The 27,322-nt window shown below is 42.1% G+C and overlaps 1 protein-coding gene across 1 annotated transcript in view; it reads left to right on the forward strand.

The window, feature by feature from the left end:
* The window catches only part of LOC126213558 (probable citrate synthase 2, mitochondrial), a 236,149-nt gene that overhangs the window by 172,006 nt on the left and 36,821 nt on the right, over nucleotides 1-27,322 (forward strand). Inside the window, exons 3-5 of the mRNA XM_049941390.1 lie at nucleotides 12,745-12,942; nucleotides 19,785-19,973; nucleotides 21,840-22,039. Coding sequence (XP_049797347.1) covers nucleotides 12,745-12,942; nucleotides 19,785-19,973; nucleotides 21,840-22,039 — 587 coding nt within the window. The remainder of the gene's footprint in view (nucleotides 1-12,744; nucleotides 12,943-19,784; nucleotides 19,974-21,839; nucleotides 22,040-27,322) is intronic.

Consider the following 27,322-nt stretch of genomic DNA (forward strand, 5'->3'; position numbering starts at 1 on the left):
GTGAGGATAGCGTGTATCCTGTAAATTATGCCCCTTCCTTGCTTATGCGGAATCTATTACTTACCATCAACGGCTGTGGCAACTGGCAACAAATGGAATAAAGATTCACTAAGCAATTCGTTTCGATCACGGCTAATGATCACTTAAGTACGGCATTCAGAGCAGAGTGTTCAGGAACACTCCTGAACGCTCATTGGCTGTCAGAGAATGCGTGACGTAGGTGCGGAGAATAAGCCTAAACTAGACCAAATCGTTCGTGACTCGAACTATTTAGTTCCACGAAGCATTACTGGTTCAGATGGCGACCAGGAAGTGCATATTCGATTGTTTGTCTCCCTTGTCATATGTTTGCTATAGATAGTTTCCATGGCATAAATGTACTTTAAGCAATTATCCTGTATAAATATCTCATAAGCTGGTATTTTATGTGAAGATTAACGTAAACTGAAACATTAGCACATGAACATGGGTACGTTTTGGGCCTAATTTGAGCATAAGACAGGCGTGTTGATATCGATATTCGTTTGAATATCCATAATGTTGATTTTATAGGATCCTGTGAAGTTTTGTCATTCCTTAGAAAATATTAATCGAAAAAGGAAATGGAAATTGGTACAATCTCTGCGCCTCTGATTCTGCAATTGCTGCTTTGCTGAGTCCCCAGACGTAAACGAGTTAAACTGTGATGAAGGTTCTAATGAACTCCTTTCAAGTTGCAAAGCAATGCTGGAAAGGCTTTCGAAAGTTCATATGGATTGTCCTTTACATGAGAAGATTTTCAAGAAGGGTCCAGTTGACAGTACAGTTAATGACATGCAACAGCACCAGAATAAATATCAGTAGAACATAAACCTACATCATAAGCATCAGCAAAATGAACAAAACTTACGGTTTCTGGTTACTTGTGCAGCAGAAAATTGTCAAAAATCTAGTCGATGACAGGGTTAGTGTTCGTCCCATCTCAAGTGTCACCACATTCTGAAGATCAGATTTACTAATTTGATATTAAAGCAGGGTATCTTCGAAGTTAAAGATCGAGCAATCTGTTTCCTATATTATTTCAAAGGGCGATTGTTCTAAGGTTCTGCAGTCCGTACATACATTTAGCACGTGTCTAAAACAGGACAACTTGTACCATGTTCCCAGGAAATAAAGAAATTATTCAGTGTGCACATAAGCTGGATGCGTCTATATCTACAGGATTACTCTGCATTTCACAACTAAATGACTGGGAGAGGGTTCATCGAACCACCTTAAAGCTAGTTCTCTTCCGTTCCACTCTCGAATAGCAAAGGTATAATCAAATGTAGACAGAAAATAATTTTGTGTCTAATGGATGTGGCATGTATGTTCACTTTTTCACTACTGGAATAATGACAGTAAAGGAAAAAAGTTTCACGAAAAAGCGTACATGATCCCGTTGCTGTGATACCTCGTCGCAGGACTAAGTAAAATGCAGTACAGAATTGATGCTCATGGAGTAGTAGTTAAATTTAGTTGCGACCAAGAAATATTTCTTATATTATGTACTGCGAACTATGGATGGAGAAACAGGCAAATTCCATATTTTTGGATTTCCGGAAGGCATTTGACACGGTGCCCCATTGAATGAATGTCACTAACGAAGGTACGACCTTATGCTGTGAGTGGCTCGAACCCTGTTAAGTAACAGTATTTGTCCAAGAAATTCACAGTGCCGTAGACACTGGCGAGCAGATTGATGCCGTATTCCTGGACTTCAGGAAGGCATTTGATACGGTTCCGCACTTACGTTTAGTGAAAAAAATACGAGCTTACGGAATATCGGACCAGGTTTGTGATTGGATTAAGGATTTCCTAGAAGAAAGAACACAACATGTCATTCTTAACGGTTCAAAATCTGCAGATGTAGAGGTAATTTCGGGAGTACCGCAAGGAAGCGTGATAGGACCTTTATTGTTTACAATATACATAAATGACTTAGTTGACAACATCGGTAGCTCCGTGAGGCTATTTGCAGATGACACGGTTGTCTACAAGAAAGTAGCAACATCAGAAGACTCGTACGTACTCCAGGAAGACCTGCAGAGGATTAATGAATGGTGCGACAGCTGGCAGCTTTCCCTAAACGTAGATAAATGTAATATAATGCGCATACATAGGGGCAGAAATCCATTCCAGTACGATTATGCCATAGGTGGTAAATCATTGGAAGCGGTAACGACCGTAAAATACTTAGGAGTTACTATTCGGAGCGATCTGAAGTGGAATGATCACATAAAACATAGTGGGAAAAGCAGGCGCCAGGTTGAGATTCATAGGAAGAATTCTAAGAAAATGTGACTCATCGACGAAAGAAGTAGCTTACAAAACGCTTGTTCGTCCGATTCTTGAGTATTGCTCATCAGTATGGGACCCTTACCAGGTTGGATTAATAGTAGAGATAGACATGATCCAGCGAAAAGCAGCGCGATTCGTCATGGGGACATTTAGTCAGCGCGAGAGCGTTACGGAGATGCTGAACAAGCTCCAGTGGCGGACACTTCAAGAAAGGCGTTACGCAATACGGAGAGGTTTATTATCGAAATTACGAGAGAGCACATTCCGGGAAGAGATGGGCAACATATTACTACAGCCCACATATCTCGCGTAATGATCACAACGAAAAGATCCGAGAAATTAGAGCAAATACGGAGACTTACAAGCAGTCGTTCTTCCCACGCACAATTCGTGAATGGAACAGGGAAGGGGGGATCAGATAGTGGTACAATAAGTACCCTCCGCCACACACCGTAAGGTGGCTCGCGGAGTATAGATGTAGATGAACTTGGAGTGTTGTACTCGATGGCGAGTTTTCAAAGGGTATCGTCAGGAGTGCCACAGGGATGTGGGATAGGACCACTGTTGGTTCTCCATGTACGTAAATGATGTGGCGGATGAGGTGGGCAGCATTCTGCGGGTGTTTGCCGATTATGCTGTGGTGTCCGGTATGGTGTCTAGGTCCTGAACTGCGCGTCATACATTGATATTATTTTACAGGTACACAAGTATATGTGGTTACTGTCTGTAAAATAAGTTGGGAATGGGGTTAGTAGTAAAGACTAATAAAGTAAAACTTCATGGAAAAACGAAGATATACATAGTATGTGACAAACTATTCATTATTTTGTGGAGTGTCAGCGAAAGGTTTGAAACTGTAAGTTGGATGAATTTAGTCTGGGTTATGCTGTGAGTATCGATGCCTCAGGACCTATCGTAACTTTAATACTTATCTATCTTATTGTGTTAAACTTTTGTCGTAAGACTACAGTATTGAGTATATTATGGCAACGGTATAAATTTCTAAACACTCTCAAAAGCCGTCAGATGGCTACATACAACCGGGACTGGTCACTCATGCTGCGATGAATATGTGTAGTAAGCTGAAACTAACCGCCGAATTAGTCTAGCTGGTGTGGTGGTTGTACAGTTTGCCGGATAGTAACACTGTGGATGGTGGTGTGATTCCGGATTTATATGCAGATATTGTGTAGGGTGCAGATTGATAGAATTTAGTCAACAGTTCTTACTAGTAGTAAGAACTCTTGACTGAATTCTATAGCTTGTAGGTCAGGTTGAGCGAATGACTCTTCAGTGCTATGCCGTCTGGATACAAAAGACTGAGAGGCGGATTTGTGGCTTTCGTATTGCTGACGTTGTCGCCATTGACTCGGAAGAATTCCTATTGTTTGCGTGTAGCCTTCGAACAGTCACTTCCCGTCGACCGTAGAGAACAAGTAAGGAAAGCTGCAATGCTTCCAACCTTCATAAATGTGGAAAAAGTCCGTTTGACTAGCGAGGACAGAGACGGGGCTTCCTGGAGCTACACGTGCGCGCGTCAGTCACCTTGAACTGTCGTAACGAGTACTGCACCTCTGATACGGCAACGGTTGCGCAGTGCAGAGGCAGGTGTGCGCGTGATGAGCAAACACGGGCCCCACTACGATAAGCCGCGGAGTTGAATGGGGCGGTGGTACTAGCAAGGTAGCTGAGGCAGGCTGTGTTGGTGTGAGCCCGGGGGCCCAGCACAAGTGGCTGTGTGGAGTCTGCTGATTAAAGCCGGGTCTCCGAAAGCATCAAAAGAGCCACTCCAGTGGCGTCTACGAAGTCGTGTGGGGAACACCCAAATTCCACTCGCGTGACCTCAGCATGCCACCAAACTAATCGCTTTAGCTTTGACATTTCCCTTCCCCCGCTAGCGATTAGCGTCAGAAGCAGGCAGTGAAAACCTCGTAACTCCACGTGTATGATTATGAAGTTACTGAAATTACGAGTTTTCACAGAGATACATGTAGCAACTTCCTGTATCACACATTTGCACCTGCCATCGAAATAGAGTAGCCACTATCTTGATTTGGCGCTTTCGAAGCTAATGTGCGTATTTGGTTGTTTCCGTACTTCATTACGAAATTACGCAGTTTCAGTGATACACCGCATTATGGATCACCGCAAGGTTCGTAGTTTGTAGTCCGGTTTGTTGTTGTACAGTGGAAGGAAGTGAGACTTCTGGATGTAAAAGCTGCATGTGCGCATAATCGTAAATTTACATAGTGAATACACTGAGGAGCCAAAGAAACTTGTACAGCTGCCTAATATGTGCGAGCACGCAAAAGTGCCGCGGCATGGACTCCTCTAATGTCTGAAGTAGTGCTGACACCACGAGTCCTGCAGGGCTGTCCATAAATCCGTAAGAGTACGAGGGGTGGAGATCTCTTCTGAAAAGCACGTTGCAAGGCATCCCAAATTTGCTCAATAAGTTAACTGTCTGAGTAGTTGGTGGCAAGTGGAAGTGTTTGAACTCAGAAAAGCGGTCCTGCAGCCACGTTGTAGCAATTCTGGACGTGTGGGGTGTCGCATTGTCCTGCTGGAATTGCCCAAGTCCGTCGGAATTCACAATGGACATGAATGGATGCAGGTGATCAGACGTACGTGTCACCTATCCGTCGTACCTACGCGCGTCATTCAAATGCACACACCTCACACCATTACAAAACCTCCACCAGCTTCAACATGCAGACAGGCAGGGTCTATGGATTCGTGAGGTTATCTCAATACCCTTACATGTCCGTCCGCTGCTGACATGCAGGGTCCATGGATTCGTGAGCTTTTCTCTATACCCGTATACGTCCATTCGCTCGATACAAAATTGAAGCGGGGGCTCGTCCGACCAGGCAACATGTTTCCCGTCATCAACAGCCCAATGTCGGTGTTGACAGGCCCAGGCGAGGCGTAAGGCTTTGTGTCGTGCAGTCATCAAGGGTACACGAGTGGGCCACCGGCTCCGAAAGCCAATATCGATGTTTCGTCGAATGGTTCACACGCCGATACTTGTTGATGGCTCAGCATTGAAATCTGCAGCAATTTGCGGAAGGGTTCCACTTCCGTCACATTGAATGATTCTCTTGAATCGTCATTGGCCCCGATGTTGCAGGATCTTTTTCCGGCCTCAGCGATGTCGGAGATTTGATGTTTTGGCGGATTCCTGATAATCACGGTACACACATGAGATGCTCGTACGGGGAAAATCCACACCTCATTGCTACCTCGGAGAGGTGTGCCATCGCTCTTACGCAGACTGTAACACCACTTAAACTTACTTAAATTCGATAACCTGCCATTGTAGCAGTAGTAATCGATCTAACCACTGCGCCATACTCCTGTCTTACATAGGCGTTGCCGACGCAGCGCTATATTCCGCCTGTTTACACACGTCTGTATTCGAATACGCGTGCCTATACCAGTTTCTTTGGCGCTTCAGTGTGTGATTATGAAGTTTCTATTATGATGTATGGATAAGATTGGTGAGAGTAAATACGTGTTACTGTGAAATGAGTGAAATGAGAATTTCAGTTCCACAAGAGCTCACGCAAGTCTAAATATTGTGAATATTAATGCAATAGGGCAGTATATTCAGATACTATTACCAGGAATTTAAAGGTGTTAAACACTTGGCTACTGGAGTTTAGAACGGAAGTAACAAGGTTTCTGGTAGCAGCATAATCGGACTGAGTGTAGCTTTAATGATGGAAATCACATGTTAAAGTAGGTTTCAGTGCGCTTGCACAAATCATAAGTTAGGTATTACATTTGGTAATATTTAACCATAGATTACTAAACCCTTATAAAACTTACGAATGCTGTAGGGTATAGAACTGGACTTTTGTGCTTAATTTGGTACGAAACATACCATAGGCGATCTAATAATTGCAATCAAATAATGCATAACCTGTAGTTATGATCTCCTTCGAACAAAATCTGCAACAAACTTTACGACAGTTTAATAGTGTGACATTCCCCTTTAGTGTTAGTTAGCTGATGTGGGGTGGAAGTGTAATAGAACCTTCCAAATGAGTCTACAGGGCACTGTAAGTAGCACCCAAAACGTCAGTAAGAAAACTGAAATTGTAGTTTTGAGAACGTGTAGTATAAATATTGGAGGTATGACAGGTAATCGCCAGATGTCAAATATCAAAGAGCCAGTTCTAGTTTCACTCGAATAAGTACTGCATCTCTAATGTATCAGATTTTTAATAGAGCTCGAAACTTAGCCCTAAAATCCTCGAAATTTAATTTTGTTATCCAGAGTGGTTAGAGAGTCGCTTTTCGTTTGTTTTTGATGCCCCCGTGTTACTTATGTGAAAACTCACTATGAAATCAAACATTTAAAACGTAAGACTGGTTTTGACAGCAGCGTGTGTCGTCGCTGTTGTATCTGCCGTCATTCTCGTTGCTTGGAGCCACTAGAGAGCGATTTGAGCAACTCGAGCAGTTGGTCAGAATGTGAGAAATCTCGTATTTATCTCTAGCTTTAGATCATCCCCGGATGGCGTGTCATGTCGATATTGATCCAAGGATACTGTGAATTGTAGTAAAGAACATAACTGCGGAACGCATATCGGAGTATCTTGTTTTGGGAGACCTACACCCTCCGACAGCAACTAGTAATATTCGGAATCGCGATTAAGTCCAATTCTGGAGCTTTTGTTCGTCCATGGATCGGTTCAACTTGAACCTACAGTACGGCCCTTCGGCTTTTAGCCGTTATGTGGAAAAGATTAAACGTTGCCGTAACAAGGGCAAACACTGACAATAAGTCACCAAAACCTGGAATTAAGCACATTTCCTTAGAAATATAAAATTCTTGGTCTGAGTGATGGAAGATGAGTTTGTGTGGTATAACCCCGATGCTAATCTGTAGAATCATTGTTGCATTTAGATATCGTTGATAGTAGCTATCTTTGGTTGTAGGTATAGACGTCGCTTTTTATGCTGCTATCCGTTTTTCGCTTTGTGTACTCGTATCGGCGTTCCAAAATGATCTTACAAAGCGATGATTTCGCCACCATATTGCGTCAGTCGCCGTGATTCTTGGATATTTATATTGATTTATCTTCCACCATCCACTGCATCGTTTGGGTCTAGTTTAACAGGGGATACAACCCGTCGGCTTTGACCAATGACGTCAGAATTCGCCAGAGAGCATGTATTACAAAGATGAAAGATCTGAGAAGAATGTTCAGAAACAAAGAAATGCAAGAGAAAAACTGTACTTCACGTATATAAGGGCAGTAGTATTTTCACGTTAACGATATCGCGCGTTTGTATCTTAGTATTTCTCCGCAAAATACAATGGAAAGAAATGAATGAAATATGTTACTAGCAAAGAATACATCACGTTACATGTATGTCAGTTGTATCTCGAAAGTCTTTCGAACTGTATTGCAACCCATAGAAGATAAAGATGCTTAAGTAGCTGATTGTGTTTTAAATCTAAAAAAAAAAAAACTCACGGGATAAAACGAAAAGATCAGAATCTTATACAAATCCTAATATACAAATGTTAACTGAACTAAATTAAAAAAAAAAAATCTCACGAGATGGAACGAACAAATCAGAAATTATACCTAACAATATAATAAACCAAAATAAATAAAAACAAGAAGAATCAACTTGACACATGCTACTGGCTCATATGTGAAGTACAGTTTCTCTCTCTTGCATTTCTTTGTTTCTGAACATTCTTCTCAACTCTTTCATCTTTGTAATACATGCTCTGACGAATTCTGACGTCATTGGTCAAAGCCGACGGGTTGTATCCCCTGCTAAACTAGACCCCATCGTTTGTATCCACGTACTTTAGTTTTGTATTTTTTGTTATGATCTTGGTAGTTGTTTCAGACTTTACATTACCACCGCCCAAGACCCACAGTTTCCCGTGGTTGTTGTGCTTGTTAGCTTCAACATTACTTTTAAGATTTCGGGTGTTTGATGTTTGTATTTTGGCGGCATGGAAACGGTTAATATCATTAGGCGCCATTATGGGATGATTTTGTTGCATTTTGGAGCTTGTTATGACGCCATTGGTCAGTCACAGGATGGTATAGAAGGTTCAGGTTCATCCCCGTGATATGGTTTTTCTATTTCCGCAACGGATAGTGGCGTTGTAGTTTGTTCTCGCAGTTAGTCAATGTAAGAGATGTTTTTGTTGCGCATTTAATTCACGATTAGTTTATTTCCTTATTTCATCGGAATTTTACCTTATCAAACTAATAAAAAACCTGATAACTATTTTACTTTCTATTCTAATAAGTGAGCCGGGATCTAAGGCTCATTTGCACCTTGCTTTATTGTCTTAATAATGGTAGTGGAGGGAAATGTGGAGAGTAGGTAACATCCAGTGGATGGAACTTGGCAATAGTTGGCTGCGATGAACAGGCATATAGCTTACCATGCTAGTCAATCGTATGCGTCAAACGAAGTCGAAATTGAGGTCTGTTTGCCGACTGGTCGCACAAAAATAAAATTTAGCTACCTTTTCGCTTATAATGGGAATTTAAACATTTCCATTACGTAGCAAACAGCTGATTCCGTGTGCGGTACATTGCAGAACAGTTCAAAATAACAATCTTTATTTGGCATTTCGTGCCTTAAAGGTTTGCAAAAAAGTCTCACCAGACGCGTTTTGCTATGTCTGTAATGCATCCGTGGTGAATTCGTAAACTCTCACTTGCGTAATCCAAATTTACTGTTGGGTTACTTACCGTTAAAAGCAGTTGTGCCATCGAACGTAACGTTTCATACGCGTAAAAGTTACTTACGGGCTGAAACTTCCTGGCAGATTAAAACTGTATGCCGGACCCAGACTCGAACTCGGGACCTTCGCCTTTCGCAGACAAGTGCTTTAATCTGCCAGGAAGTTTCATATCAGCGCACACTTCGCTGCAGAATGAAAATCTCATTCTATTTACGGGCTGTAGGAATGTGTCTGAAACAATTTGCGCTCTCTCTCTCTCTCTCTCTCTCTCTCCCCCTCCCCCCCCCTCTCTCTCTCTCCCTCCCCCCCTCTCTCTCCCCCTCCCCCCCTCTCTCTCTCCCTCCCCCCTCTCTCTCCCTCCCCCCCTCTCTCCCTCCCCCCCCCCCCCCTCTCTCTCTCTCTCTCTCTCTCTCTCTCTCTCTCTCTCTCTCTCTCTCTCTCTCTCTCTCTCTCTCTCTCTCTCTCTCCCCCCTCTCTCTCTCTCTCCCCCCCTCAGCAGAGGCTGGAGTAGGAAAGAGCGTAATATATTCAGTACGTATTTTAATTAAGCGCTCTTAACGTTAAACTGCATTAGATGTTCAGAAGCACGTCAAATTCAAAATTAATTTCAAAATACTTTATCACGGATGACTTCATCAAATGCTTTTCTAACTGTACTTAATTTTTCATTTCCTGGTTTAACAGATTCATTTAAGTCCGCTGTACGTATATTACATTCTTGTTGCTGGATTAGAAGTCTGCAATCACGTCTACTTTATACAGACCAGAAATATTCTAGTAGTACTGTGGAATTGTCTTGTATACTCTATCCTTTTCCAGCACCCTCGCAGCAAATCGGTCGTAGATTCGTATTTTTGCTGTTGTATGGAAGAATTTGAATAGTACGCCTCTTTCCATTCCTCAGCGACGTGCAGACGAGCTAGATTACCAATTACTGTAAATGCAAATGATCTTGGAATAAGATGACGACGGCATTGCTAGGTACGGACTTAAGTGCAGCTCTCCCAGAACTTGCTTTTCAGGTACACTTTCGCAAGTAACCAGTTTCCACGCAAGGCGACGTGGCAATTTCCGCACATGTAAGCCTACTTCGGTATCTCCTCATTCTGCGTTCATTTTCCTCCATTGCGTCTGCCATGAAACGCGCAGTGCAGAGGGAAGTCGGCTGTGTACGTGCTTTATAGTTTGTCTGATAATAGTTAAAGTATCGTTGTGGATTGCGTAATACTTATCGCGCACGGCCTGGGCAGTATTTCTACTCGATGTACTGAATACTGTATATCAGCTCTTTTTACATGTGGATAAAAGTTTACGCCAATAACGAAAGTACCGCATTTGGCAGGGGGACGGTATCATAACCCCTCTCCCGAAACCCATATTACTAATTAAATACATTTGCCAGTCAACTTTCGGATGATGTACTATGGTAACTAATTCTCGAAAATGGCAAGACATTTAGAAAATGAGCTACCTAGATACTCCGGAAAGACGCGTGTTTCCTTGCTAATACCATTGCCCAACAGTGGCGCATTGTCAGAAGAGAGCAAATGTTCAGATTGCTGCAAAGCCAGTTTTGCAACGTTACGGTAAAGGTGAGATTGAAATGGAGCGATAACTGGAAACTACGCGGGACATTGCTCACAGATTGTGAAATTCTGGCGGTAAATGGACAAAGTAAAATATCGTCCAGTCGTAGTGCAATGGTGGCAACAGTTAGACGAAGACCGCACAGACGCTGCTGAGAGGGAAGAAAGGCGATAGTGTCGACCATTTCCAGGCAATCGAGGAACTGAATGTTCCGTCGTCAGAGATCAAAACTACATCCACAGAGTGCACCGAAATGAATGTAGGCATTGCGGTGGAGGACTGTTTTATGACAAAAGTATTTTCTGCTGCTTCTGTAAACATCCCTGTAATTTTTCTGCTGTTTTGTAATCAGACAGCTGCGATTCATCTCGGCGTATACTTGCCATTTGGATATAGTTGCGTGCTGATTGCTGCTGTATTTGCCATTTGGCCCGTTCTCACATGTGGAAGGGCGGATGTACTACACTGCAGTACGTATTTGGATTCGGACTGTTCGGAGCTTGGTTCAAACATGCCGAGGCTTCACGTTGTAAAGAGAGCCTTAACCCTAGCAATACAACGGTATTTTCCACCCTGAAATAATTAACGATTCTTGTCTGTTAACAATATACCTTTTAAAAGAACTACTGATGTGTAATCGGGGCCCATAACCTGAACATACCTTTTAGCACACATTTTGCAGTTACTATGCACTTTCGGTATTGTAGATTACTGACTTCATTCGCACCACAAAAAATCGAAATTTCGTTCATTGTTGTGGACTTTTGCGTAGGCTCTAAACCTGGAATTACTAAACACGACCTTCATAGAGCAAAGTAACATCCACTCGTACTACGGAGACTTAAAATTTTGTGTTAAGTTTAACTGAAAAATTTAAAACACATATGGAATCTAGTAGAAAGAGTCATAAAGACAATACTATCTCAAAATCTAGAGAATTAGATTAGAGTACAAAATTTTCAAAAGGTGGTCATAAGCACAAACACGCACCCTTTTGTATTGCGACGGTTAACATTGCGCTGTGCTTGAAAATGTCAACGTAGATCTTACAGCCGCAATAAAATATATTAACAGCTCTATGCGGGATTACTGCGTTCTGTAATACGCGTGTCAGTTCTTAAAATTTGTTGTTTCGATTGGTATTTATAGATCGCGGTTAAGTCTTGCATTTAAAGAATAGTTACGTGCTGTTTTCCCGGTGTTGACGATCAGGCCTCACAAGCGCGAGGTGTGCCATCTCGTCGGTAGATAATCGCATAATGACGATAATCGTAGAACCGTGTAAGCTGCCTCATCAGAGGTCGGCTCCTTTTCACTCTGTGTTACGTGTCGTCACTTAGTGCTCAAAGCTCCCGCCAGCTGCGTTAGTGCTTGCTAGACGCACTATCCAGTGTTCCATTTGTAGTAGCGTATTTCCATTTAACGGAAGCAATGTCAGAACTTGTTAGAATGGCAGCAAAACTTACTTACTACCGTAATTATTTACTATCGTAACTATTTTCGTTATATGTTGGGAGGTCAGGTTTGACACTGCATAACTGCTTCAGCCATGCATCCACCATAATCCAACCGGTAAATCCCCACACCTCGATTCTTTAAAGAATCAAACCAGCGTATGTGAAACTGCTTCAGTCGCCAGGTTAAGTTATATGTGTGTGTATTTGATGTTAATCAGGCATGCGAGAAAAAGTTCAGAAAATGTTCGCTATTATGTATAAAGTCAATTGGAAGTCAATATGTGCTCGGATGAAGATAGTCTGAATAATTTGTGCGCCGTGAGCTATGCTGACAGGAGACGTAAACACGATTTCTAACGTTAAATAATACTTGACTTGCTGTTAAACATGTTATATAAGATTATACATACACAACCTGCAAATGGGATTGACTGATGTAGCTGTTTAGTAATATAGATGCTGTAAGTTATCGGCAATTAACCACACACAGAAACAAAACATACATGCATAACATGTAAATAAAATTAATTTAATATAAATTTCAGAGTTGATCTGTGAAACTTCTTATTTTACTAAAAAGTCACTGCATGTTTTGTGTTGTAAATTAATTGATTACTTTTTGTTCAACCCTCATCCCTCTGGTTTCAGATGTACGGTGGTATGCGTGGCATCAAGGGTCTGGTGTGTGAAACTTCAGTGCTGGATCCAGAAGAAGGCATCCGCTTCCGCGGCTACTCGATCCCGGAGTGCCAGAAGCTACTGCCGAAGGCTCCGGGTGGTAACGAACCCCTCCCTGAGGGCCTTTTCTGGCTGCTCATTACCGGTGACATACCCAATGAGGCTCAGGTAGGCTGCAATCCTCAGTCCTGCAGGGGTTCCAGTGACAGGTGCTGTGCCCTGGGGTTGAGTTGTATTGTAGTTGGTTTATAAATAAATGTAGGTGTTAAGGTACTGAGAATGTGCTAGCTTTCTGACAAGTCCTTCAGAGCTTGAGATTACACTCAAGCCTGTACGTGCAGGCACAGCAGAAAGACCAGGGCGAAGGGTTGTCGAATGAAATGGTGGAGGGGGTGAGGAATTGGGTGACGACGGTTGGGGAAGGGCATGTACTGCTCTGCTCATTTAATTGGAAACATTTGTTGGTGTATCAGAATTACTTCTCTGCACTGGTATGCATTCAAAATGAATCTAAATAAGTGTCACCACTACCACTCTAATCCATAAGACAGGGTTATGTTCCTCACAGCTCCAAACTAGATAATTGAAAGTCCTTAGCTAAGTAAAGCTGAAATCCTAAACACCTTTTTCCAAAGCTGTTTCACAGAGGAAGACACACTGCAGTTCCTTCTCTAAATCCTCGCACGAAAGAAGAAATGGCAGACATCGAAATAAGTGTCAAAGGAATAGAAAAGCAACTGAAATCACTCGACAGTCAAGTCCACTGCACCTGACGATATACCAATTAGATTCTATGTACGGAGTACACAAAAGAACTTGCCCCCTTCTAACAGCCGTGTACCGAAAGTCTCTAGAGGAACGGAAGGTTCCAAATGATTGGAAAAGAATACAGGTAGTCCCAGTTTTCAAGAAGGGTTGTTGAGCAGATGCTCAAAACTATAGGCCTTTATCTCTGACATAAATTTGTTGTAGCATTTTAGAACATGTTTTTTTCTTGCATATCATTTCATTTCTGGAAACCCAGAATCTAATCTGTAGGAATCAACTTGAATTCCGGAAACGGCGATCGTGTGAGACCCAACCTGCTTTATATGTTCATGGGACCCAGAAAATATTAGGTACAGGCTCCCAGGTAGATGCCATTTTCCTTGACTTGTGGAAGGCATTAGATTCCGGTCCGCACTGTTGCCTGATAAACAAAGTAAGAGCCTACGGAATATCAGACCAGCTGTGTGGCTGGATTGAAGAGTAAATTTTAGCAAACGGAACACAGCATGTTGTTATCAATGGAGAGACGTCTACAGACGTTAAAGTAACCTCTGGCGTGCCACAGGGGAGTGTTACGGGACCATTGCTTTTCACAATATATATAAATGACCTCGTAGATAGCGTCGGAAGTTCCGTGCAGCTTTTAGCGGATGATGCTATAGTATACAGAGAAGTTGCAGCATTAGAAAATAGCAGCGAAATGCAGGAAGATCTGCAGCGGATAGGCACTTGGTGCAGGGAGTGGCAACTGACCCTTGACATAGACAAATGTAATGTATTGCGAATACATAGAAAGAAGGATCCTTTATTGTATGATTATATGATAGCGGAACAAACACTGGTAGCAGTTACTTCCGTAAAATATCTGGGAGTATACGTAGGGAACGATTTGTAGTGGAATGATCATATAAAATTAATTGTTGGTAAGGCAGGTCCCAGGTTGAGATTCATTGGGAGTCCTTAGAAAATGTAGTCTATCAACAAAGGAGGTGGTTTACAAAACACTCGTTCGACCTATACTTTACTATTGCTCGTCAGTGTGGGATCCTTACCAGGTCGGGTTGACGGAGGAAATAGAGAAGATCCAAAGAGCGGCGCGTTTCGTCACAGGGTTATTTGGTAAGCGTGATAGCGTTACGGAGATGTTTAGCAAACTCAAGTGGCAGACTCTGCAAGAGAGGCATTCTGGTAGACTGACAAAAAACACTGCACAAGAGTTGGGTTGGGAAATCATTCCATTACCACTCTATTCACCTTTTCCACTGTCTGTTGAATGACCTTAAAGGAACTTTTCTGGATAAAAATGCGCTCTGAGGCAAAGAACTCATCAAGCCTTGTTCAAACACGTGCGAAATTGAAAAGTTAGACAAGTGTTGGCAGATTGTTGTAAATAGTGAGAGAGAACCTTGCTTGTGTGTGTGTGTGTGTGTGTGTGTGTGTGTGTGTGTGTGTGTGTGTGTTAAATGAGTGTCTCCATTGCTATTTCTGTAAAATGCTGCTTCCTTCTGGGATTCACCACAGTTCCTCCAAAACACCATCGTGGGGCAGTCACTCGACGTGGCACAAGCATAATGCTACGACTATTACCTATTTTGGGGCGATCAGGCAGACAGCAGCTCATTGGGCCACCAGGATGGAGAACAACCTGTTTCCTTGGTGTACACAATAGCCACCAAAGTGTGCAAACAGGTTCAGTCTACAAATTATTTTATGCTGTCTATGTAATTCTGTGAAGCTGGTGTTGCAGGTAATAATCCAGATTGCTCAATTTGAGAAGCAGCATTCAAGACAGGGTATGCTCTGAAGGAGGATTTGTCAGAAAGGTAGCAAAATAATTTTAATGTTTAAGTGCATATTGACCACTTAATATTTGGTGAGTTATTATCTTTACTTCCTAAATTATTTAATCATTGCCCCAGTAATTTGTTTAAAATATGCGAGACAGGTGTTCTATGTTGTTACTAAATAATTTCAGGCGAATGCTGGGTGAGAGTCCTACAGAATAGTCAGATTCCATTATCAACTAGGTTAAAGGGATATTACATTGAACTAAGAGAAAAGTAAAATACGTAAGATTGTGTAGTACTTTTATGTTTATTTTAAATTCTAAAATTTAAAGCTGTGGAAGTATTTGTCCTATTCCAGAGTGCAAAATTTAGACGTATATAGAATATTTTTGATGGATTGGAATGTGTTTCCCGCAGTTGTAGCATCTGTGACATTTCTTCAGTGTGGTCTGCACACATCTTTTCACCCTGGTTTAAGAGTCACTTTCTCGGAAAGGGATCTTGTGCACTCCTTTTATTCATGCGTGACTTGTTTTTGTGTAGTTAATTGTCTACTGGCTCAGTGATACAATAGTCCATTGACGGTAGGTATTCTTGTTTTAAACATGAAATAAGACGACTTAGAAACAGTATCACTAGAAAATGTACTCGTAATCCAAAACTCGAGTAAAATTGAATGTTGTGAAAGAGGCAAAAGCATTTTCTTGTGTAACAATACAGTACTTCATTCAGAACCAGCACAACACATGGTGAACACCACATTGTTAACTCAGACATTTAAGACACCAAAGAAAATGAAATGCCAAAATGACATAATGATTCGGCTGAGTTTAGTGCTCACTTTTTACGAGCCTGTCGATAAGGGACCTGGATCTTTGGGCCCAACAGTTTCCAGTTTCCATCTGGGATGCCATGTTGTCCAGACAGGTCACGGAGCCAATGTACTTCTCTGTCTGTGAATATTGCGACATGACAGGTCACACAGCACTGGGATAATGACAGCCTCTGTCAGTTCAAAGTTCTTCGTGGAGCATTGTGAGGAACAGGCTCTGAATTCTGTGATGTTGTGGTATTCTCCCTCAGCAACACTTTGCTGATAAAGCCTCAGTTAAAATGCCTGCAGCAGACTGTTCTCGTATGTATCAGTTGATCTGAATGCAACAGACTGATTTGATCAGGCGATGTACAGGAAACCTACACGCATTTGAGCACACACTGTTTTTACCTAGCTGTACCAAAGGAAGTACTCTGTGTTCTAAAGTGTTCAGAATCAAAGATTCATTCTGACGATGACCACCTATAGTTCGAATGGCAGTATGATAAGTGTGTCGAGTGTCGTTTCAGTTAGGGGGACGTACTGAACACTTCCAGATACCACAGACAAAGGACACCTTGTGAATCGATGAAAGAGAGAGAGGTGCCTGTATTTCTGCCATACTGTGGGGCAGTGAGCAGTAATGTGAGACAATAGTCCCTTCTCGTGTAAGCATCGTTCAAATAAGTTTCGGCAATGCAGCCAAATGGCATCGACAATTGCTGATATTTGTATAGTAGCACACCTTCCCTGCCCTGGCAGGTTCGCCTCAAATGGCAGGGTGTGATCCTTCTGAAACATAGGCAGTTATCGACATCATCACCCGGCTGCGTTCCCGTAAGGTGTTTGAATAATGACCTGCAGAGGCGTGGACTGAGACAAGTAGGTAAGAGATGTTGTGCCGCTTGTGTATGGTGTGTGCTGAAAATGCAGCAACACCTAGAAAGTTCAACCTATTCCCACTGTAGCTGGCCACTGTTCTCAGTGCAAGTGATATTGTATAGAAAGTGAGGTTGAGAAGTTGCTCGTAGCTGAGCATTACCTGGAAGATGGATGTAAAATAAAATTTGAAAAGATTAGTCTCGACTCGTGGATTGTCATATTGGTATTCCGTTATAGAGACAGCAGCTAATATTCGAATAAACTGCAAAAAATTTAACAGAGAGCAGGGGTACTCACTTAATAAAGCATGGGGACGGACTTTGGATATCCGACCAAAGCAGGTGCTTGACACTTTTAGGGAGGTGACAGTGGCAGTTTCAAATGTGGCGCCACCCTCTCGCACCCTACAATGGCCTCAGTCTTGTGGCTACGAGCTGTGCAACTTGCTTTCAGTGCACGTGTCACTTTGGCCATCTAATTGCTTCCCTATGCAGAAATCGTGCTTTTGTAGGGTGATCCTGTGATGTTAAATGCTTGCTGGGATGATGAAAATAAAATGTTTCAATTTGAGGGAAGGGATTGTGATCCGGAAGTGACTGGGCCGAAATTTGCAAATGAAAATCGGGTCCGACACGTGACATAGTAATGCGTGTACTAGTACTGTTGTTGTAAATTGTGGGGTAAACCACTTTCAGAGATGGTGGTATGAATAAAGACATTGCTTGTAAACATAGAAGTGTTCATTCAGAACTGACAAAATCGGTCGAAGTGGCATTTCCCTTGCATTTTAAACGCACTTTAGTCGATACCGGGCAGTTCTAAAGTCCAGGCCACACACAATTAAGCATTTGTGGAGTAGAATGCTTTTCTTTTTTAATTTTCGTGCAGTGGTGCATAAAATGCTTGATTTCGAATCCTTTTAGGATGAAATGACTGTTTTACAAAATAAATTGCTGAGGTACAAGCAATGAACTTCACAGAAAAGGGCTTCCTCTGAAGTAGGAATAAATCCCACAGTCTGAGAGAGAATGACTGTCAGGATAAAAACTCTAAGATCATGGGCAGGAGATGCAGAGGTGTCAATTACAAATTTTTTCGTAGGGGGAAAGTGAAAGTAAATGCGTGAAACTAAAAATGGTTTTTAGAATCTATTTTTTATCATGTAGTGCACACAATTCCCTACACTGCTAAACATATGCAGAGTTTGTTAGAGTTCTTGCTGTTGTTTTGTTTCTCAAGTCTGAATAATAATGGACCAATTACTATGTGCACTACTGGCCATTAAAATTGCTATTCCAAGAAGAAATGCAGATGATAAACGGGTATTCATTGGACAAATACATTATAGTAGAACTGACATGTGACTACATTTTCACGCAATTTGGGTGCATAGATAGAGAGAAATCAGTACCCAGAACAACCACCTCTGGCCATAATAATGGCCTTGATACGCCTGAGCATTGAGTCACACAGCTTGGATGGCGTGCACAGGTACAGCTGCCCATGCAGCTTCGACACAATACCACAGTTCATCAAGAGTAGTGACTGGCGTATTGTGACGGGCCAGTTGCTCGGCCACCATTGACCCGACATTTTCAGTTGGTGAGAGATGTCGAGAATGCGCTGGCCGGGGCAGCAGTTGAACATTTTCTGTATCCAGAAAGGCCCGTACAGGACCTGCAGTATGCGGTAGTGCGTTATCCTGCTTAAATGTAGGGTTTTGCAGGGATCGAATGACGGGTAGAGCAGAGCCACGGGTCGTAACGCATCTGAAATGTAACGCCCACTGTTCAAAGTGCCGTCAATGCGAACAAGAGGTGACAGACGTGTAACCAATGGCACCCCTTACCATCACGCCGGGTGATACGCCAGTATGGTGATGACGAATACACGCTTCCAATGTGCGTTCACTGCGATGTCGCTAAACACGGTCATAGAGTACACCATCGCAGGTGCTCCTGTCTGTGATGCAGCATAAAGGGTAACCGCAGCCGTGGTCTCAGAGCTGATAGTCCACGCTACTCCAAACCTTGTCGAACTGTTTGTGGAGATGGTTGTCGTCCTGCAAATGTTGCCATCTGTTGACTCGGAGATAGAGACGTGGCTGCACGATCCGTTATAGCCGTGCGGATAAGATGGCTGTCATCTTGACTGCTAGTGATAAGGGGCCATCGGGATCCAGCATGGCATTCCGTATTACCTTCCTGAACCCACTGATTCATATACTGGTAAGTCATTGGATCTCGACCGATGCGAGCTGCAATGTCGCAATACAATAAACCGCAATCGCGATATGCTACAATCCGACCTTTATCAAATTCGGAAACTTGACGGTACGCATTTCTCCTCGTTACACGAGGCGTTACAATAATGTTTCACCAGGCAACGCTAGTCAACTGTTGTTTGTGTATGAGAAATCAGTTGGAAACTTTCCTCACGTCAGCACGTTGTAGGTGTCGCCACTGGTGCCAGCCTTGTGAAAAGCTAATGATTTGCATATCACAGCATCTTCTTCCTGTCGTTTAAATTTTGCGTCTGTAGCATGTCATCTTCATGGTGTAGCAGTTTTAATGGCCAGTAGTGTATATTGTACTAGTTTTCACATGCAGTTGGCTGTTACAATTTTTTTCTCTAATTATTCCTGAAATTCATCGGTTGATAATTTCAAGATCAGTTCCTTCTAACGTACGTTCACAACGAAACTGTTTTGTTTTCAGTTGGCTCCGAATAGAAAGTAAAGACTGTTACGACAATTACAGGTGAAGTACCTGTCGAAGGAGTGGGCTAACCGGGCTGGCCTGCCTTCACACGTGGTGACGATGCTGAACAACTTCCCCACCAACCTGCACCCCATGTCACAGTTCAGCAGTGCCATCACCGCCCTCAACACGGAGAGCAAGTTCCTCAAGGCATACAGCGAGGGTGTCCCCAAGGCCAAGTACTGGGAGGTGAGTTGGAAACCGGGTTATAGTCTGTTCTTCTGCTTCACCGTAGTGTTTAAGGAATGACTTAAATATAGCTCATATGTCAGTGTGCTCTGGAAACTTGGTGTATTGTGTGGTGTGCCGTGAACAAAAGAGACTGCAAACCATTGCTGTACAGTTCAATGGAGTTATCCACTAGGATAACATACTCTGGAAGTAAGAGTAATTCATTCAGAACTCTAGGAGCCTGGAATGTTAGATCTCCTAGTTGTGTTCATAGATTTGAGAAATTGTAAAAGTTGATTGGATAGCTTGAGCTAATAGCACACAGTAGTAAGACATTCGAGAGACTTGCAGAAGATGTGTAAAGAGCTTTATCAAATTGTGCTACAATAATTAGAGACTTACAGAGAAATCCGTCAGAGAAATACAGTATTAGGTATTAGTGTAATTAAAACAGGTTAATTTTGCTTTACTGTTGGTTAACAATACATAACTAATTTAAAGTGGTATTCATTACTCTCCAAATTCATGGAACTCGTGAGATGTTTTTCTGCTAAAAGCCCACTGAAAACGCAAATGTGTTAAGAGAACAAATGTGCCTTACAGGGAAATTATGCAGGTAAAAGATGACTATGTAAGATAATGGGCCTCGAGTCTTTGTGAAAGAGTACGTAGATAAGATAGTTTTCTACACTGTACACTTGCTTGATACACAATTCTCTAATAAATTTTGAAGAAAATGTGCATATGAGTTGCATTTGTTGTGAGTTCAGACATAAAATGGTTTGCCACACATTTGTGATTTCTGAAACTCATAGACTGTTCATTGGTTCTCTCCCACAGTGTGATGTCAGCCCAAGCTCCTTATAAGCACAAATACAAATAATGGAGAGCATCTGAAGATTAGCGGTTAACTTCTTGAAATTAGTTGTGTGCATGTTCTTATTTATAATGCATAAGGAAAGTGACAAATTTTTTTTTAATTTCCTAATTTTTCAAAATAAAATGAGTTTATTGGTTGCTAAGGTACTCGATTACTTTGTATTGCATTATTTGATGAAAGTATTTTATTTCTCTAAACAGCAGGCTTCATGTATAAACGTTTCGTGCTAAATGGACAAACGTATTTCTAACTCGTATTTTTCTTTCATCTTTGTAGTATGTTGACATCAGTTTTACTTTAATGGAATCTACTTGTGATTGATAGACCTGTTCAAAGAGCATTTTCTTTCAGAGAAAAGTAAGTTTGTGAAACCACATTTCAGAAAGGAAATTAGGAAAGAATGAAAGTTGTCAGTTGGTAATTTTCAGTGTTTACATCCCGCAACTCTGTGACAGTACCAGTATCTGGCAGCAGTAGAACAGAGAAGTGTGTTCACTAGATGTATGAGAAACAGAAAGAAATAGATGAGTTTGAGTTTCCTGATGTTTTGTTCAATTTACGGGCATAATCCGTATTAATCTCACCAGTGTAAAACTCGAGTAAGGCTTTTTATTTTTCTGCTGTAGTAGCATTCCGAGCAATAGAGAGGAGTCTCACTTCTCCATCAATTCAATTTCTGAGAGAGTGCTTCACTAGACAGGTACCTAAGCCTCAGAATATATGTTTTAGGAATCTCTTTCCTGTTACATGTAAAGAGAAATACAATGCACAGAAAGGAACCTATTTTATAATCATAGAACAGATAACAGCTGAATTCCAAAGTTGAACAACAAACCTAATAGCTAATTTCAAAGGTACTTCATATAGGAAGAATATTTAATGCACAAAATGTTGTTTCAGCAAAGAATGTCACGTAATGTGTAGTTGCTTCCAAACTGTTACTCATTTTCTGAATTCTTGTATTTGCAGTTTTTGTGATTCTCACTTTTGTGTGTATCTCGCAGTACGTATACGAAGATGCGATGGATCTCATCGCGAAACTGCCCGTCGTGGCTGCCATGATTTACCGCAACACTTACAAGGAGTCGAAGGGCATCGGAGCTATAGACCCCAAGAAGGACTGGAGCGCCAACTTCTGCCAGATGCTCGGCTACGACAACCCGGAGTTCACCGAGCTGATGAGGCTGTACCTTACAATCCACAGGTGAGCTGAGCACTGGTTTAACAGGTCAGTACGGGGCTGCTAATTTCACTAAGCGTGAGGGCTCGTAATTCTTTCAAACTCGTTGATCCTGATAGACAAAAAATTAAGATGTAGTCAGTGCTTGGATCTCTGTCATGGTGTTGACTTGAATAAAAGGATTTTAGCTTATTTTATGTACTTTTCTCCATTGGTTTATAGAATTCCTTTCTGAGAGCAATATATCTATTTACTTCTGTCAAAAAAAGAAAAAAAAATCCAACTTCAGCATAGAAGATACGTGCAAAATAGCGCTCGCAAACTAATTGACCGTTTAAAATGATGGTGCACCTTGCAGGACATTTATTGGTGGTCACTTGCTTCATAATTAAATCTTCTAATAAGCTTAGAGAGGAGTAAGATTTACAAATAAACATTTTTACTTACCTTTTTTCTCACAATTGGTTCCAGTTAGTCACGTCTAGAGGTTGATTCTTAAAGCTGAAATTTTTGACTTTGTATGTTCCAAATGACATAATTCTGAAAAAGCCTGCTCCATAATTTCTGTTACTCTAACTTTTTTATTCTGTCACATTTTTCTATATCACAATGTCTTTACAATCTCTGCTTTTAAAACAAAAACTACATTGGTATTGCCAAAATTAAAAACTCGTCCGACCACATCAGAGACATGCTCACTACTCACTCATTCTGCGGTACTAACAATATTCCAGAGTTTACAAACTTTCTTTACATAAGAAGAATCTTCACCAAATTATATCATTATTTTATAAATGAATCCAGAAATAAATTTAATTAATATCGTCAGAGCGCCCAATTAATAATATGAATTTTAAGTGTGCCAGATATTTTGTAATTTCAAATGTTTCTAAAAGAAGAGTAATTTTGACTGTACATATAGAGTTAGTACATATCAGTTGCAGATAAATTTCTTTTTATATATTTTAACCTGAACTATAACACATCGTATGGCATACTCGATATCAATTCAGGCAGGCTAGGAAAAAATCGTACCTTCATAGTCTCGGATGTTACTGAATTTAGTATATGTTACAATGAAGGACTAAGTAAGGAACATTTATTCTTCTGTTTTCTCCAAAAAAAAAATTCTGCTCAGAGATACAGCCCTCCAAAGATGACACTGTGCATACCGTTTTGAAGATGCGAACTTCGTAAAAATTTTTAAAATGCTGTATCTCTAACAGTTCTGGATATTTCAATGTTTTTTTTATTTGAAAGATAATTCCTTGATCATTATAAAGAAATTCTCCATTTGGACATACCTGTCAAATCCTCCATTTGGACATATGTCAGTCCTTTACTGTAGTGTTCTGAACTTTTTATAGTTTCTGGGTTTTTTGCCCCCTCCAAAATGACAATCCATAATTTTGTCCTGTGTCATCACTTAAAACTGCAACACTTGTGGCCTTGTCTTGAAAATATGTCACTCCTATAAAAATTGAAACCTGGTCATTACTCAAATGATACCCTAGTACTACTTGTGGGAGGGTTACAGACCAGTTCCCAGCAAAATCACAGTGAAGATTTAAGCATAGTTCATCAGCCTGTATGCAACTTTTCACTTCTGCAATTTGTTGTAGTTGCAGTTTCTTCAGATGCAGGTGTTACTGCTTTCACTGACCATTTACCAAGTTCATCAATGAAACTGTGTAAGGCAACATTTTCTTAATTAGTTTTTCCTCCCATGTCGCAGATGTAATTTCTGCAGTTATCTGCTATGTCTTTCAGGCCAAGTATCTGTAAAGACACTCCTCCCTTTCCAGGGCAGTTACTACATGAAACAAACAAGTGTCTCACGTTATGTTGCCAATGGGCACCACTGTGGGGAGCCGGACTTGGGTATCACGGGGATATCAACCTCGTCCCGTCTGTCCCCAGATCGGTCTGCCGCTGTGGTTGCCCCGGTTGCTGCCCACAGTGGGGCTGAGCCCTCGCCTGTGGTCGATTGGGAGGTCATTCCGAGGCGTGGCAGGCAGTGAAAGACGTCCCCGGAGGCTGATCAGAAAGCCTCCCCAGTGCGTCTGACAAACAGGTTTCAGGCACTGTCTCTGGCTGAGCCAGATGCAGCTGCCTGCCCTGTTTCAGAGGATGATTCTCAGTCTCCAAGGTCCGGGCAATCACAGAGGGTGGGCTTATTGGTAGTTGGGAGCTGCAATATTGGGCGCGTAATGGGGCCCCTTAGGGATATGGTGGCTAAGGAGGGGAAGAAATAAAGTGTGCACTCCGTGTGCATTCCGGGTGGAGTCATTCCTGATGTGGAAAGGGTCCTTCCGGATGCCACGAAGAGCACGGGGTGCAGCCAGCTGCAGGTGGTGGCACATGTCGGCACTAATGACATGTGTCACTTTGGATCTGAGGAAATTCTCTCTGGATTCCAGCGGCTATCTGATTTGGTCAAGGCTGCCGGTATGGCTTATGAGATGAAGGCAGAGCTCACCATCTGCAGCATCATTGACAGAACCGACTGCGGACCTTTGGTGCAGAGCCGGGTGGACGATCTGAATCGGAGGCTCAGACAGTTTTGCGACCGTGTTGGCTGCAGATTCCTCGACTTGCGCCATAGGGTGGTGGGGTTTCGGGTTCCACTGAATAGGTCAGGAGTTCACTACACTCAGCTGGCGGCTACACGAGTAGCGGAGGCTGTGTGGCGTGGACTGGGCGGTTTCTTAGGTTAGAAGGCCTCTGGAAAGTACGGGGTGGGCTGCTATCTCAAAGGGTGCATGGCAAGTACAGGACGTGCTTGGACCGAGGAGCAGTCGGAATTGTAGTTGTAAATTGTTGTAGTTGTGCTGGGTAAGTCCCTGAGCTTCAAGCACTAATAGAAAGCACAGAAGCTGAAATCCTTATAGGTACAAAAAGCTGGCTAAAGCCTGAAATAAGTTCTGTAGGAATTTTTACGAAGTCTCAGACGGTGTTCAGGAAAGATAGAGTAGGCAGAATTGGTGGTGGAGTGTTTGTGTCTGTCAGTAGTGGTTTATCTTGTAGTGAAGTCGAAGTAGATACTCCGTGCGAATTGGTGTGGGTGGAGGTTGTACTTAACAGCCGAACTAAGTTAATAATTGGCTCCTTCTACCGACCCCCAGACTCCGATGATATACTTGCGGAACAGTTGAGAGAAAATTTGAGTCTTGTAACAAATAAATACCCCACTCATACGGTTACAGTTCGTGGGGACTTCAACCTTCCCTCGATATGTTGGCAAAAATACCTGTTCAAAACCGGTGGTAGGCAGAAAACAATCTTCAGAGATTGTCCTAAATGCTTTCTCCGAAAATTATTTCGAGCAGTTAGTCCACGAACCCACGCGAATTGTAAATGGTTGCGAAAACACACTTGACCTCTTAGCCACAAACAATCCAGAGCTAATAGAGAGCATCATGACTGATACAGGGATTAGTGATCACAAGGTCGTTATAGCTAGGCTCAATACCGTTCCTTCCAAATCTACCAGAAACAAACGCAAAATAATTTTATTTAAAAAAACGGATAAAGTGTCACTAGAAGCCTTCCTAAGAGGCCATCTCCATTCCTTCCGATCTGACTGTGCAAATGTAGACAAGATGTGGCTCAAATTCTAAGATGTAGTAGCAACAGCAATTGAGAGATTCATACCTCATAAATTGGTAAGAGATGGAACTGATCCCCCATGGTACACAAGACTGGTCCGAACGCTGTTGCAGAGGCAACGGAAAAAGCATGCGAAGTTCAGAAGCATGCGAAGTTCAGAAGTACGCGAAATCCCGAAGATTGGCTAAAATTTACAGACGCGCGAAATTTGGCATGGACTTCAATGCGAGATGCCTTTAATAGGTTCCACAACGAAACATTCTCGAAATTTGGTAGAAAATCTGAAGAAATTCTGGTCGTATGTAAACTACACAAGCGGCAAGACGCACTCAATACCTTCGCTGCGCAGTGCCGATGGTACTATTACCGACGACTGTGCCGCTAAAGCGGAGTTATTGAAAGCAGTTCTCCGAAATTCCTTCACCAGGGACGATGAATGGAATATTCCAGAATTTGAAACACGAACAGCTGCTAGCATGAGTTTCTTAGAAGTAGAAACTTTAGGGGTTGTGAAGCAACTCATATCGCTTGATACACAAAGTCTTCAGGTCCAGATTGTATACCGATTAGGTTCCTTTCAGATTACGCTGATACAATAGCTCCCTACTTAGCAATCATATACAATCGCTCGCTCACCGATAGATCTGTACCTACAGATTGGAAAATTTGCGCAGGTCGCACCAGTGTTTACGAAGCGTAATAGGAGTGATCCATCGAACTACATACCTATATCATTGACGTCGGTTTGCAGTAGGGTTTTGGAGCATATACTGTATTCAAACATTATGAATCACCTCGAAGGGAACGATCTATTGATACGTAATCAGCATGGTTTCAGAAAACATAGTTCTTGTGCAACGCAGCTAGCTCTTTATTCGCACGAAGTAATGGCCGCTATTGACAGGGGACCTCAAGTTGATTCTGTATTTCTAGATTTCCGGAAAGCTTTTGACACCGTTCCTCACAAGCAGACTTCTAATCAAGCTGCGGGCCTATGGGGTATTGTCTCAGTTGTGCGACTGGATTCGTGATTTCCTGTCAGGATGGCCGCAGTTCGTAGTAATAGACGGCAAATCATCTAGTAAAACTGAAGTGATATCAGGTGTTCCCCAGGGAAGCATCATGGGACCTCTGCTGTTCCTGATCTATACAAATGACCTGGGTGACAATCTGAGCAGTTCTCTTAGGTTGTTCGCAGATGATGCTGTAATTTACCGTCTAGTAAGGTCATCGGAAGACCAGTATCAGTTGCAAAGCAATTTAGAAAAGATTGCTGTATGGTGTGTCAGATGGCAGTTGACGCTAAATAACGAAAAGTGTGAGGTGATCCACACGAGTTCAAAAACAAATCCGTTGGAATTAGATTACTCGATAAATAGTACAATTCTCAAAGCTGTCAATTCAACTAAGTACCCGGGTGTTAAAATTACAAACAACTTCACTTGGAAAGACCACACAGATAATATTGTGGGGAAGGCGAGGGAAGGGTTGCGATTGACGGAGGACATCGAAAGGGTGCAAAAAAGGGCAGCTCGTTTTGTATTATCACGTAATAGGGGAGAGAGCGTGGCAGATATGATACGTGAGTTGGGATGGAAGTCATTAAAGCAAAGACGTTTTTCGTCGCGGCGAGATCTATTTACGAAATTTCAGTCACAAACTTTCTCTTCCGAATGCGAAAATATTTTGTTGAGCCCA

The sequence above is a fragment of the Schistocerca nitens genome, chromosome 11 (genome assembly GCF_023898315.1).
Source record: "Schistocerca nitens isolate TAMUIC-IGC-003100 chromosome 11, iqSchNite1.1, whole genome shotgun sequence".
Taxonomy (NCBI): domain Eukaryota; kingdom Metazoa; phylum Arthropoda; class Insecta; order Orthoptera; family Acrididae; genus Schistocerca; species Schistocerca nitens.